The 15536-nt window shown below is 38.7% G+C and overlaps 1 protein-coding gene across 5 annotated transcripts in view; it reads left to right on the plus strand.

Annotated features, from left to right (window-relative positions):
• Positions 1–13115, plus strand: part of LOC119652391 — a 28001-nt gene extending 14886 nt beyond the window's left edge. For 3 of the 5 annotated variants that reach the window (XM_038056495.1, XM_038056492.1, XM_038056494.1), the window contains exons 2-4: positions 4764–5046; positions 10447–10570; positions 12343–13115. In XM_038056495.1, the coding sequence (XP_037912423.1) occupies positions 4820–5046; positions 10447–10570; positions 12343–12453 (462 nt within the window). In that variant the 5' untranslated portion in view covers positions 4764–4819 and the 3' untranslated portion in view covers positions 12454–13115. Of the gene's footprint in view, positions 1–4763; positions 5047–10446; positions 10571–11139; positions 11577–12124; positions 12192–12342 lie in introns of those variants that run through there. The other 2 variants (XM_038056496.1, XM_038056497.1) reach the window with 2 other exon arrangements.
• The last annotated feature ends 2421 nt before the right edge of the window (positions 13116–15536 follow it).

Below are 15536 nucleotides of genomic sequence, written 5' to 3' on the forward strand. Positions count from 1 at the left end.
GCATGCAAATATATGCGTTTTTTTTCTTTGCAAAAATATTCGATGATTGTTTCTATGTAAAAAAATAAAAAGAAACAAGTTGCGAACCGAAGAAAATAGTTGACTATATATCTTGTAAACAAAAACAGTAAAGAAAACAGCAACGCAAGAAAAAGTTCAGACTGAAGCATTCCGAATACCGTTAAGAATCCATGAGAGCTTCTTAGGAAAGTGCGAATGTTACATCTGACAAAAAACAAAGATTCTATATATGTACGTTTACCTTAACGAGAACCCACCGCAACAAAAGAGCAAAAACAAAATTTCGAAAAAAACAATTCAGCATTGAAAAACCCTAGCGTGATTCAATCACTTTTACTTATTCCAACGCAGACAAATTCAACAAGATACGTACATAAATAGATACCATCGCGTTCTGGTCAATTATCACCTGAACTGGTTTCAGATTGATTCAAATATCAGAGTTTCTTAGTTGCTGTTGTTCATAATATTTGGTGTTTTTATTTGCTGGAACGTGTAATTCTTTTATTTTCTGCTTCTAATACCATATTTGTGGATTATGTTTTGCTTTGTCTTACTAGACGGAAAGATACAGTAACAATAATTGCATCATAGTAATACCAGTCGGCTTGGTTGACCTCAAGAGGTTTTGCAATTGGAACAGCGTGAAACAGGGTATGTTGTGCTCTATTAAATGGAAGACCATGACAATTTGCAGTCAAGAAACTTAAAACGGCGAATGAAATAAAAAAGAATGGTAGCGCGTGCTTTGGAATTTAAAAAAAAAAGTTTATTTAACATAAGTGAAATGGAGGACTTTTGTTGTAAATAGGAAATATGTGTACTTTTAATGTATATATAAGATGAACTGCGGTCAAAAGGTAGTATAGGTCCCAGGGCGAAACGTGGATTGGTACCCACGATGGAGCATAAAACCTGGGAAATGCCTGCTGAACCAATACCAACAGCTCTACTACCAAACCCTATCTCCACCTTCACGTGGTGACCGCTGGGAGCTCTATTGAAGGAGAAGCTGCAGACGGAGAAGAATGAAGGCGAGTCTCCCAGTTGGAGGTTGGGTAGGGCTGACAACCCTACACGGAAAACAACTTGTTACGAAGCCACTTCAGGAGCCTCGGACTGGACGGATTATACAACGACGAACCCGGCAACGACAACGGAATAACGATTTGCGCATTTTCTCATGGAACGTGCGCTCCCTGTACAGAGATGAGCAGCTAGCCGATACCCTGTCCCAATATAGGGCTGATATAACAACGTTACAGGAGATGCGTTGGACAGGGACACCATATATTATAGTGGCCATCCAGTAAACCATGTGCTCGGAGTAGGTTTCTTAGTCAGCCAAAAAATGAAACCTGCTATTATCGGCTTTCAAAACCTAAGCGAACGGCAATGAACTCTGCGCTTGCGAGGCAAGTTTAGAAATATAAACCTCATTAACGTTCATGCCCCTATAGAGGAGACTGCTAAGTCGGAGAAGGATACCTTCTACGAGGTAGTAGAACGAAACCTCGAAGCCTGTCCCAGATATGATATCAAAATCATACTTGGGGATTTTAACAGCCAAGTAGGGAACGAGCCCGTATTCAGGCGATACGTTGGCTCCTATAGCTTACACCAAAATACAAATGATAACGGACTGCGGATTACTCAATTAGCAGGGTCAGACGAAATGGTTGTTGGAAGCACCTGATTTGCGCGGAAAGCAGTCCACAAACATACGTGGGCCTCTGCAGACGGGACCACTTTCAACCATATTGACCACGTGTTGATTGAATGCCGCCACCTCTCAGCCTTGATGAATATCAGAACATATAGGGAGGCCAATATAGACTCGGACCACTATCTCGTTGGCATGGTGCTCCGAGCTCGAATAACAACGCCACCTAGACTCCCCTCTCACAATCATGTGGGAGTTAACACTGAAGCCTTCCACAACACAGCCCTCCGCGACACCTATAAGAGGGAAATGGATGCCGCAATAACCGCAGTCAACAGAAGGGGAAGGTCGCGGTTCAAATCTCACTGGTGGCAGTGGAATTTGTATCGTGATTTGACGTCGGATACCAGTCGACTCAGCTGTGAATGAGTACCTGAGTCAAATCAGGGTAATAATCTCGGGTGAGCGCAATGCTAACCACATTGCCTCCTACAGTGTTCTGTAGTGTACCGTTACGGTCTTTAATGAAGCGCTCTAACACGCTTCAAGGCCCTGATCCAATATGGATTGTTGCGCCAACGATTATTATTATTAACAGAGATCCTAAAGATGAAGTATCAACAAATGATCTTCACAACCACCTGAAGAACGTTATCACTGATCCGGCCACAAACATACTTGGCCCCAGCCGCAAAAAGAGTCGGAACGGCTGCTTTGACGATGAATGTAAGCTAGCAACGGAATGGAAGAATGCCTCATACCGAATAATGTCGCATTCGCAAAGAAGACCAAGTTTAGGAGAAACAGTCCGTGCAATTCATCGGCTTAAAAAATCATAAGTCTCCAGGAGCCGATGGAATTACAGCCAAATTGGTTAAATATGGGGGCGACCAGTTACACCAAGTGGTTCACCAACTGATGCTCAAGGTATGAGACAGCGAATCAATGCCTGACGATTTACAACGAGGCATTATCTGTCTTATACATAAAATGGGAGATATCACACAGTGAAGCAATTATAGAGGTATCACGTTGCTGAGTACCATCTATAAGATATTCTTCTCTATCTTGCTAGGCCGGATAGCCCCATACGCCCAGAACATCATTGGCCCATACCAAAGAGGCTTCACTCTAGGCAAATCAGCAACAGATCAGATTTACTCTCTGCGGCAAGGGATGGAAAAACTGTTGGAATATGGACAACAGTTGCACCATCTATTCATCGACTTTAAAGCCGCCTATGATAGCATAGCCAGGGTAAAACTGTACACGGCTATGAGAGAATTCGGTATCCCGACGAAATTAATAAGACTGACTAGGATGACCCTGACCAATGTGCGAGGCCATTCGACATCAACAACGGTCTGCCCTATCATGCGTCCTCTTTAACCTGGCTCTGGGAAAAGTGATCCGTGATGCTTAGGTAAATGCAAGAGGTACGATCCCCTTTAAGTGCACCAAAATACTGGCCTATGCTGACGATATCGACATCATGGGAAGAACCACCCGAGACGTACAAACTGCCTTCATCCAGATCGAGCAGGCGGCTTTTGGCGCGAGATCTTGGGCTGCACATCAATGAAGGTAAGACCAAAGATATGGTGGCAACGTCAGCACCGAAAACCAACCAACCAACAACATCAAACCGCACTCGTCAAACAGGAAGAATAAACATAGGAGACTGCAACTTTGAGACCGTTGACAATTTCTCCTATCTAGGGTGGAAAATCACAACCGACAGTAGCTACGATGTGAAATCCACGCACGGTTGTTGGCAGCCAATTTCATCTTACAAAAATTGTTCCGCTCGCAACGTCTCACCATAGGGTCAAAGTTCTTACTGTACAAGACTATGATCTTGCCAGTACTCATGTATTCCTCGGAAACTTGGGTTCTTAGTAAGAAAAACTGCGAACTCTTGGCCGCGTTCGAGAGAAGAATGCTCCGAAGAATTTTTGGCCCTCTACATGACAATGGACAATTCCGTAGCCTACATACCAACGAAATCTAGGAGCGAAACCGTGACCGTCAGGTTGTGGGTAAAAGCCGGCTCAATAGGTTATGGTGGGCGGGTTACTTAATCCGTATGGATGAGGATGATTCCACCCGGAAAGTCTATAAGGGCAATATCGATGGTAGAAAAAGAAGACGAGGCAGACCCTACCTTAGATAGAGCGATGGCGTAAGCCAGGACGCCAGACAGCTTTTAGGGATATCGAAGTGGTCGACCTCGGCGCAAAACCGGGATGTCTGGAGTTCCTTATTAAGGCAGATCTAGACCGGATACAGGTTGTTGCGCCGTTGATGATGATGATAATATGAACTGTGCACTTTTATAGCAAAATTCTTCACCGGCTTCATTAAGCACTTTATTGTCCCGTTGCAAACAAGTTGATCGTATCCATAATTAGCAAATATCAATTAGCAATACCCCGAGCTTGTGTACTTTTTTTTGTATTCTTCAAGATGCATTCATGCCAAGCAACCGCAACAAACCTGAATTGAATTTCGTCACGTACAAGGGTATTGTACTTACCATGATTATAAGCCGGTAATAATATGCCTGTGCGGCTGCGGTTATGCTTGGCTCATCATTGAAATTCATATTGTTAATTTCTTCCGTAAAGCACTGCAAGACATCGAGTACCTACTGGCAGTGAGCCTCTAACAATAAAACTACCATTACCCAATAAACATTTCTCGCATGATCGATAAAGCCACTTCTATCGGCCGAAGAAGTGCTAGCGTGTGCGATTGAGAAGGTTTGTTAAAAGGGTAAATGAAGCCGAATAAATGTGAACATGTGGTCATGGGATAACTAGAAAATAATGAGAAACGTTACTAAGTTTAGAAAAACAACTAATCAAGAATGGATGAATAATCCTTCACATGCCTGGGTGGCATCAATCTTGTGTCATCGACTAGATTCATCATTCAAGCGTTAATAATTAGATTTTTTGCAATTCGAGGTCGGTTGCGACTTTATTGATTGAAATGTTTACAGCAAATTCTACTCAACGACTAAACATCTAATTGTTCGAAGCATCTAAATCTTCTCTGGTGTTTTATCTCTTTGCAGGTCCAGCAGGCACTTATTTTGTCGTAAAGATCGCTTCCAACCATAAAATTATTAAAATGAAACATCACACTCTTACGTCTGTGGCAATTTTGTTGCTTGCCCTCACATATACAGTATCAGCCAAAGATAAATACAGTGACAAAGAGAAATACAGTGATAAAAACAAAATTGTTATTAAGGAGAAGGATATGTTACGCAAATCGATTGTTTTCGATAAGAAGACACCGGATGTATTCTATTGTCCCATGCAGAAGCCATCCGGCTTGAACAAACTCATTGTTCGGTAAGTTTTTTTGAAAAAGTATAATGCATTGTTCAAGTAACTCTAAACGGTTTTTTATAAATAATTTTAGCTACCGCGGAAAGAGTAGTTAGTAGATAGGCAACACCTGTATTTTAAGGTTTAAATTTAATTTTATTATTCGTCATTTGATTCGCATGTAACTAAAATGAATCTTGGTATCGAAAAACAATGTTTGGAACTTTATAGTTACTCTTTGTGTTTCTAACGACATTAAATTACTGAATGTGAACCAAAGACCTTGCCTTTTGAAAGCCAATCTTCTCTTCCCCTCTACATATACAATATTTAGAGAAACCTTGCATATGGGAGAAAATACATTAATAATGATATAAGATACAAAGAAAAAATTGGAAAGCAGACACATTCATAAACGTTCTTACACCCTAAGGAGTAATCATCATCCTCTGTGAAGTGTATGTCCCACGTTTACACTAATAAAGCCTATCTAATACATTTATTGAGCAGCTATTACCTCACTTTCCACTGAATTCCAAAAAGAAATCGTAAACCCCAAAAAATCAGAATAGGATTGAATCAGATACCTATCCTACCCATACTGATTGGGTAATTTTATTGAGTTAAGCGTGTCATTGTGTTGATACTAGAAGAATGCCTTCCGAATAGTTCGCAAGTCAAACTGGACCTAACGCGTGCCTCCCTTCCTGGCTGCACTTTCTTCTGGAAAAAAGAAGCAGAAGCGACAATCAGGTGGTGCTAAGGCTCGAGCTAACGTTGAGTCTAGGGTCGTGGAGGAGCTTCAAGTTCCCCCTGTATACCAGCTCTACCGGTCTTCGCAATACCGTGCGATCGACTAACCGGAAGCCAAATAGAACAAGTCGCATGACTTGCAACCAAGATATGCCGTCTTGGACCATTATCACCATCATCAACGGCGCAACAACCGGTATCATTGTCAAATCATTTTGATAAGATGATTGCTGATTCAGATTTATTTCTATCATTTTTAATTGTAACTTATCTCATTCGCGAAGTAGTCTATAATCTTTTGTGTTCAACAAGGAAATCGGGCAACGTCACCAACTTTTGGTTTTTTCATTATATATTGTTGCCACAAGGCCTTATGTGGTACATAGCGCGTCACCCTTGTGTCATCGCTGTTAACTCCTGGCAATGTCCTCCAGCTGCCTCCGCGATTTTCCGAGAAACTTGTACTTCTCCCCAATTGCTATGTACCACTTATTTCTGGTAGGAATATTCCAGGCCAAGAAAATGTTGACGAATAGGCCGGGCCTGGTCTTCACACTTAGCTTCACCGCTGGAAATACCACCCAAACCTGAGGTTTCATAGAAACAACTATAATGAATAAAATTTTAAATTCAAGAATCTTGTTTGTGTATAATATTCCTCGCAGTTGGCAACTTAATTCTCCTAGAAGTATTTTGATGCCACAGTCTTGCACAAAAAAAAATGTTGATTTGAACTAATTGATGAGATATTGTATTGCCTCATAAAGTGAGCGGGTCCTCTGACTCGAATCAAAGAAGCAACTTAGCTATTTTTATTTAGGGATTGAGAAATCCTAAGTCCGCATCCACTTGATGTCGGACCGGACCAAATGAAGAGCAACTTACCTCGACCCTTTTTGGCCCACGGACTACTCTTTTTGACTTATCGCACAAGTTTAAAAATTTCAAAGCGATGAGGACGGCTTATGGTTTACAGGGCAAAGACAATAGACTAGACGCTACCACACCTCTACCCTGGAAACAGCGTGACCGAAGTTCGCAGGTATTATACGCTTCTTTTTATAACTCGCAAAGCAAAATATTGGTGCGAATTATATCGAACGCCCACACTTTAGACCAAAGCTTGACCAGAGCTAGAAAAAATGTTGTCTAGGGATTGAGGAGTCCTAAAGGAGCGCGCCCACAGAGACCGTCACGACACAACAGTTTTTCTAACGCCCTCAGGGAACGACACAACACGACACGACAGATTTGCTAACGCCCAATGGGAACAACACGACACGAGAGAAAATTGCCTAGTATATTTGCAAGGTTGAAAACACTATTATTAACTTAGGGCAGCGTAGCAAAATGCTTAAAGCTGCCTTAGACAACAGCCAGACAAATGTATTTGCATGTGTCAGACATCAGACAAACAAATGTCTGTTTGGCACAAAAATCTTTTTCTACAGCAGGCAAATGACGCATCAAACAGATATTTGTCAGACAATCGTATGATTTACTCTATCGCTACTATTCCTTAGACCATGTTCCCTCTTCTCCTCCCCCACGACTATGTAGATTCAGCCTGCCTCATACTTCCTATCACTCTACCTTATCAACTTTGATACCAGTGTTGATACTAGTTGTGACGATCTTCCTAACTTCTTTTTGGCTAAAACTGGTCAGTCCACTTCTCTTCCACGTCTTCATTACACTCAAAGATGCTCTCATCATCCCCACTCACAAAAGTGGCAATCTCACGCCATTTCACTCCTCTCGTCTTGTTCCAAAATCTTGGAAAAGTAAATCAGCCACTGGTTGTCTCCCACCTTGGATCACGTTCAAGTGAAAGTGCAACACGGCTTTGTTAAACTGCGGCCAACATGATTTACTTAACCAAATGTATGGCCAAATATCTAAATTTCCGGTAGGAAGTGCATACTGTTAGGTTGCGGATTTTGTAGTAAAATTTCAAACAACTGTTACTCGTACGAGAATAAATTTTATTAATTAAAATAAACATCAACAGATTCGATGCCTATCCTCTAGCGAGATACAAGAGCATTTATGCCAGTTTCGTAGAAGTCCAACTCTAGTGTGAAATAAATCCTCGAAGATAACTTTGATAGCTGCTTCCAAATGTTTGAAAAAGTATTAGTCGGTTGGCGAATATGGTGGATGAGACGGGGTCTCATTCTGCAATTCGTTCAATTTTTGGGCCGTTATTCTGGATACATGAGCTCGTGTTTTGTCATGAAGCAGCATCACTGCATCTCTGTTGAGGAATGTGGGCCGGTGAATACGCAATTTCCGATGCATTTCATGGAGTGCATTAATCGTCTCACCACGTTGCAAGAAAGAATAGCGGATAACTCCAGCTACAGATCACCAAACAGTCACCTTCGGATGAAGGGTCGACTTTGACATGTGTTTTAGAGCCTCACCTTTGTGTTATGGGACAGCAGAGAACTGCAAATGTTCATTCGAACTGGCATGTTTTGCTCTGTAAGTTCATGCGGAACCCACTTATCAAACTTCTTTCCCAGCTATTGCAATTACCGGCAAACTGTCGAATGTGTACGCGCAATTACAGATGCATGGTGTCAGATTCCACCACCAAGCGCAGCTCGTCGTTGTTGATCAACGGTTCTAGATATCCTCATGGCTCATTTTGTCAGCTCATGTCACCCGTTTATTCGTTTACCGTATCAACTCCAAATGACCTGCAAATGTTTCTGTTTGCCTCCGCTGCGTTGTGACCCAATTTAAACTCATAAAGGAAAAGCAGGCATTTTTCACTCGCTTCAATTTTTTTTTCTTTTTCATTCCTCTGCAAGCACAATGATTTTTCAAACTGAAATGTCACCTTGGCCGAATGTAGGATCATTTATACTCTATTATTCAATGCCACCAGCGCTATCTGTCGGCAGTTTGGCACATCAAGATCGCAACTAACTTCACCTCATTGTGTAATCCAACATTACATCTGCAGCAACCTAATATTTACACTGACTTTGCTAGGACCATCGACACTGTAAATTTCAAGATGATACTGTCCAAACCCACCTTTCTCAGCGTCTCCACATAACTTGTATCATGGCTTACTTCATCGGTTCGCCCTCAAGCAAGGGGATCTGTTCTGACGTTCTATTACGGCTCTATACTGGGCCTTTTATTGTTGTTATTCTTTAGCAACAACCTTCCCCTACATACTTAACCCTGTAATCTCCACGACATTAAGGTGTTTTCCGCTATACCGTCGCCTAAGGATGCTGGCACTCTATTAAAAGTCAGCAAGTATCTTTTTATGTGATATCCGTTCAAATCCTCACCCTCACCTTTCTTTTCCTTGACTATATTCCTTACCAATTCAGAACTACACTCAAGACCTCGAAGTCACTTTCAACGATAAGCTCCGCTTCGACACCCTTTCCTCGAAATCATCAATCTGACTCCAAAATTGCCGGGCTCTATACTATGCTGGTTTTATGATTTTGACGCCTTCCAACCCTCCTCAGCTCCCTTCAACCCCCTCGTTAGTATTATCCTCGAGTGCTGCTCCGTAATCTGGTCACGTAACAGTGTTTATCTTAGCCTAAAAAAGGTGCAACATAATTTCACCCATTCTCTCTTCGTTGAAAAACCACTTTCCTCGTGAGGTCCACCTCGCCCGCCTCCGCTCTCTTAACCTTCCCTTCCTACAATAACGTAGAACCTATCTCGATTTATGTACATTTTCCAAACTTTCGCGGAGCTAGAAATCTATTTCATTTCCCCGATTCCAAGAAAATGTCGATGTTACAACGCGCAGCAGCTTAGTCCCTTAAACCTTTCTTTCTTCAGTACTTCTTGCTTTTTCCTTCATCCCAGGACAATAAACAATTGGAGTTTACTCTGTTTAATATCCGTCAAATAGGTTACAATTAATTACTATCCGAGCATCACATGGCAGTGGTCGCCACTGTTACTTGGAGACTCCAAGTCTTCATTAGCACCTGCCTCCGCCGTGTCAGTGGTGTACACAGGTGAACAATCTCGAACGGGGAACTGCGTCCGCATACCGATCAAGTATAGATAGACGTTTTGATTAGATGGCGGTATTGGCAGTGAATAGGTCACACTTTAAGAAAGGGCGACAACTCTAATGCCGGCTAAGTCATGTAATAAAATACACTATCTTGGTATGGCCAACGAGTGCAGAGAAATACATTTCGGCAACTTTGCATGTAGATCTGGTTGACACGTTATGCCCCACTTAGTAAATATTGGTTATCATTATTAGGAATTAGCGACTATTTCATCAAGAAACACCAACCTTCCTTTTATATTGATACATCCAACCAAAACTATAACTTTTGAAACTTTTGTTTCTGTGTTAGATTCGAAATTTGCATTCATGGTATCTATTGTCAGTAGAGGAAGGTGGAAGCAGCAATATCATATCTAATTAAAAAAACCCGGAAATTGTTCCAATAATTTTTCATCTAACAGTACAGAATTGATTTGAGAAGGTTATATAGCTGAAAATAACTTAGAAGGGCAAACAAAAATAAGATTATAACTGTAGTACTAATAACAAAATGGAATGGAATGCATAATATACATTTTTCATATTGTATTTTCATCTGCATAAAGATAAATTCAATGGATATATAAAACCATCTTGACCTCAATCCATATATTTTACAGTTCGCGACCGCTCTATAAACTATGCGAATTTGAAGGTCTACCACTTCCGGAAGACTATAAATCGGATTGCTATGATGATATCGATGAATCAGATTACGCATGTAAAGAAAAGTACAGGATTATGGTAAGATACAGATATTTCTTATGGTTTCCAATCACTGCAACTTGAGAAGTTCTTTGCTACATTCTTTATCAAGCGGAAATTGTTATTTGATTACACACCACCATTAAAATAAACTGGTTGATTGACTTACGCAATTATTTACTTTAATGAAACTCAAGGTTATTGATTTTATGCATAGATTACAATTCCGAACGGATTGGGTAATAAATGTGGGCGTTCAGATGCAGATATTGAAGTAGATAAATACTAGAGTAAATATTGAACTACATATGTAGATACAAAAAACAAAGTTTGACAAAAATAAGATTATTTGATGAGCAAGTTGATTGCAAGATAATGGAAATACGGATTCATATTCTGAAATGCTAATATTTATTTGACCTCACCCATTTATTATCTTTACCGTTTCCCGGGTGGTTGAATAAAATTCTAATAATTCAAAGTGAATGGAACATATATTAAAAATGTATAAAATTTTAAGAAATTTAATATTAATTTATGTGCCCCAGTGCAATGTTATTAACATGGAGATGGTTTTTTGCCATTTTTATTTTTTCCTACCATTACAGAAAAGATTCAACAAAGATGATGTCATCGTTAACAAATAACGCGATTTCAATTTAAACAAAAACAAAACCCAACAAGCACATTTACAATACTTTCGACAACATTACAAACAATAACAATGCAATATATCCAAATTAACAAAATAATAAAGATAAGACGCTTGAAATAGATTTAATATTGTTTGAGAAAGGAAAAAATACCTAACCATATCTACACAAAAGCATAGAAAATCTAAGAGAAACAACAAATTAAAATAATTAATACGACTTATTTTTTTATAAAACATGTTGAATAAAAAGGAGGAAAATTTCTACACTTATTTGAAGCTGGAGCTGTCAGTTTTGAATAAATAATGTGTTGTAAAGATTTTATATGTTTTATCAATAAAACTGATTGATGGGCAAATAATAAAGACAACACTAAAGAAATTACAAAACAATTGAAAAATGTTTTTCATTTACCTTTTTCTGAATTTATTACTATTTTCATCTTTGTTCCTATCTATCTAAACTATTGAGAATAACAGCGTTATCATTTATTTTCAAATTTGCTTATCTTTGCCTATTAATTGAGTGCACTTATAATCCATCTGTCCAAATTTGTATCTAAAAGTATTCAATTTACAAAAGACTAACAGTAGCTCTCTAACCTGCTCTGCTTTTTGGCTATAATCACTTGCACTTGAAAGCCTAATCACTTAGCACTAACGCTTCCTTGTTTGTGATAAGAATTTTCTGTAACCATCATCAATATTCTATATTTATCCAACTATTGTTCTAAAATTATTCTAAAGGTATGAACAGTATCTCTAAATTTCCGACTTTCATCTTTTCTAATTGACAAAGCCTTCTAATCAATGATGTTCATGTTTTTATCTCAAATTTTCTGCAATGTAAAAAGCTGCAACTATGATACTTTTTTTTAATAAAATATTTATCACAAACCGGATAATATTAATGACTTTCTTTGAATTTTAATGTAAATCAGCAAAGAATTAAATTAAACGAACAACAACAATCGCTTACTACATCTAATCACGGAGAGGAAGCTTAAGGTATATATTCACCCCAACCAGATTTAATATATTAATTTTTTGGTTTGTATGAAGACTTTTGATATAAAAAGATGTTCAAACTTAAAATTCGCAAATTACGTAGTTTTACTAATGATTACAATAATTTTAACACATTTTATATTATATTTAGATGAGACTACACCCACCTGGCAGTGATTCACCTTACAATGGAGCGCGACTATTGAAATTCCTCGATCTGGACAACGAAATTCGACATAAAATGCTAATAATAGAAGATTAACCATTTTAGCAAATTAACTATTACTTTAGTGAGCAGAGATAATATTAATATGAACGAATTAATAAACTATAATCAAGGAAATGCACATTTATTTTCCTATAACCAGTTGGTCGTTATATCGTGAAAAAATTGTGGAACCAGAAGCACGATAATTATGGGATTATATGATAAACATTCTTAACTGTTAATTTATATTCCAAGACTTAAACTAGAAATGATAAATATTGTTTTGCTAAAATAAAATTAAATCGCGGATTCATTAAACTTTAATCCGGCCGAACTTTTTTTGGGCAACAAATGTAAGATGTTTCGAAATATATAATGTGGTTTTGTAATGATATTTTAGAAATATGGAATTAACTGAATTTGGCCATTTTCGGCATCAAGAGTGATATTTCACTTTCTTAATGGTTTATTAAAGCTTCGCTCGAGGGAGAGAAAGCCTTTCATGTTTGGACTGTTTGAGTAGGAGGTACACCTTTTCCAAATGTGAATCTTTTACGACAAAGAGTAATTTAAGCTAATGTCTTTGAATAACTTATACCTATTAAGCATTAGTTCCTAAATGGAATGTAAATTAAGATGTTGCTTCATTTTTCCTGAGGCAACAAGCTTTTATTAATGTAAATAACGAAAAAATAAAATAAACTTGAAAACTAAAATTCGATGATGTTATTACTAGTGTTTTATAGGATGCCAATATTTTCCCTCGCAACTATGAAAGGAAAATAATTATACAATAAAATTAAATTCTTTCAAATGAGTATTTCCTAATCGTCATGCAGAATGGACATGAAATTGAAATTAGGCTATTAAATCAAATTTATGTCAGTTTATTCAACTTCATAAAGTGCAACAAACTTGGTGGACCACTAATATCCATTTCAAATTTTCTTGTTTGTAAAATCTTGAAAAGAAAAACTTAACAAGTAAATTACAAATCAGAAATCAAGAAAAAGACCTTCAGGTATAAAAAGCTGTATGTTTTTCGTAAATAAATTTTATACCAACTTTAAGGGGGAACCATTTCAGAAAGTTTATTTTCCCGTACTTTCCGGGATTTTTTTAGTAGGAAGAATTAATTAATTGGAATTTAATCAAATTTGGACACTATTAGTCATAACCCGAACAACTTTTGAGAATTTTCTTAAATAATTTAAGCCAAAAATAACAAAGTTACACGGTAGTAGTCCGCTAAAAGTCGTAAATAGAGTTCTCCAACTGCGAGACGCGCAGCAACTCCAATTTTTATCTGAAACCAAAAAGGTTTTAATTTCACATTACTCATTTTCTAAGAATATGAACCTCAATCCAACTGACAATGATCAAAATTAAAAATGTTGCAGTTGTTGAAAAAAATATTTAAATTTTCGCCATTGTATCACTAATTATATACCCAAATGGTAATTTATAAAATCATCACACCTCCCGATTTCATATTGTTCCGTTCATTACCTTTTGAGCTAGGAATTCCGCAATTATGGCAAAAGCGTTACAAGATTACGAAACCGACTCTCTCCTGGGCGTTCGAGCCTGAGTCTGAACCCGGTAATAGCAAGGAACACGAATTTCAGTTTGCAATTTTTCCAGCGTATTCTGAGATAAATTAACGATCTATTCAATAAACTCACCAATTCGATATCCCTAAAAGTTGTGTGGCGTCCTGGCCTACGCTCTACCTAAGGCAGTGACTGCCACGTTTTGTTTTTGTACCATAGATATTGTCCTTGTATATTTTGCGGGCTGCATCATCCTCATCCATACGGATTAAGTGACCCGCCCACCGAAACCTCCATCGAGGTATCGCTCATAAATTTTGTCGTTATATAGGCTACGGAATCATCCATCTTTATGTAGGGGACTAAAAAAAATGTTCGCAGGATTCTTCTCTGGAACGTGGCTACATTGGTCATGACCAGCCCTTTCTATGTATGGGACAAATAATGCCCCGTTGCCAATCATTACGCATTGATTCGCTGTTCTAAACATTGATTATATTTAACCAGTGCGGCTGTAATTTAATCGGCTCCTATCGACTCATGACTTTTAAGCCTATTAATTTGCAAGAACTTTTATTCCAGGGTCGGTACTAGCAGTATTTCTTCGTCGTCCTCAGTTGGTGGGATCTCCAACTCGCCGATGTTCTGGTTGTCGAGCAGTTCATCAAAATAATTATACTCACTCCTTTATGCCCATATGGTCAGAAATCAGAAAGTTCACTGACGGTTTCATCCAGGGCAGAGGCAACTCATCAGACACTGCCTCACCTCTGCCCTGGGAGCAGCGTGTTCGAAAGTAGCGACAAATGGTAATAGCTCCATTTATATATAATCGCAAACACGACGTGAGTGCGAATTATATTGAAGTGAAATCTGTCGTAAGTTCAGAACTAAACCAGGCCGAAGTGAATTTTTGTTGAGGATGTTGAAAGTCTTGAGTCCGCATCCACTTGATGACGGACCGGACCACTTAGGAAGCAACCGTCAGTCAACTTTTTGATAAGTCCGTGGACTACAAGACAGGAAGTAAGTTGCTTCCCAAGTGGCCTGATTCGTCATCAAATGGATGCGGACTCAGGGCTCCCAACATTCTCAACGGAAATCAGACTTCCTCTTTATCTCGACTGGAAACTTGTTGATAAAACTTCCTCGCCTGGTGCGGTTGCTTCCTATTCATTTCCAGTAAAGTCACTTCTCCGCGTGACAGAATTCGCGATAAATCTCTGCGCATTCTCATGTTCGTTAACATTGTTGCATTGCCCAGTATGCAGCATTCTTCCGTTGCTAAGTTACGTTCATTGTCGAGCCAGTCGTTTTTTTTTGCGACTGGAACCAAGTATGCTTTTGGCCGTACAAATAACAACGTTCTTCAGATCATCTTTTGTCGAAGCTTCATCTTCAGTACCTCTGTTAGCTAGAGATATTGCGGCATCCATTTCTCCTTTATATGTATTACAGAGGACTTTGTTATCGATGTCTTCAGTGTTCACTTTCACCTGATTGTCAAAGAGAAAACGAGGTGTTATTGTTGTTCGAGCCCGAAGCAGCATGACAAAGAGAAAATGATGATGAGTCTTTAAAGTC

This window comes from Hermetia illucens, chromosome 3 (genome assembly GCF_905115235.1).
Source record: "Hermetia illucens chromosome 3, iHerIll2.2.curated.20191125, whole genome shotgun sequence".
Lineage (NCBI taxonomy): Eukaryota > Metazoa > Arthropoda > Insecta > Diptera > Stratiomyidae > Hermetia > Hermetia illucens.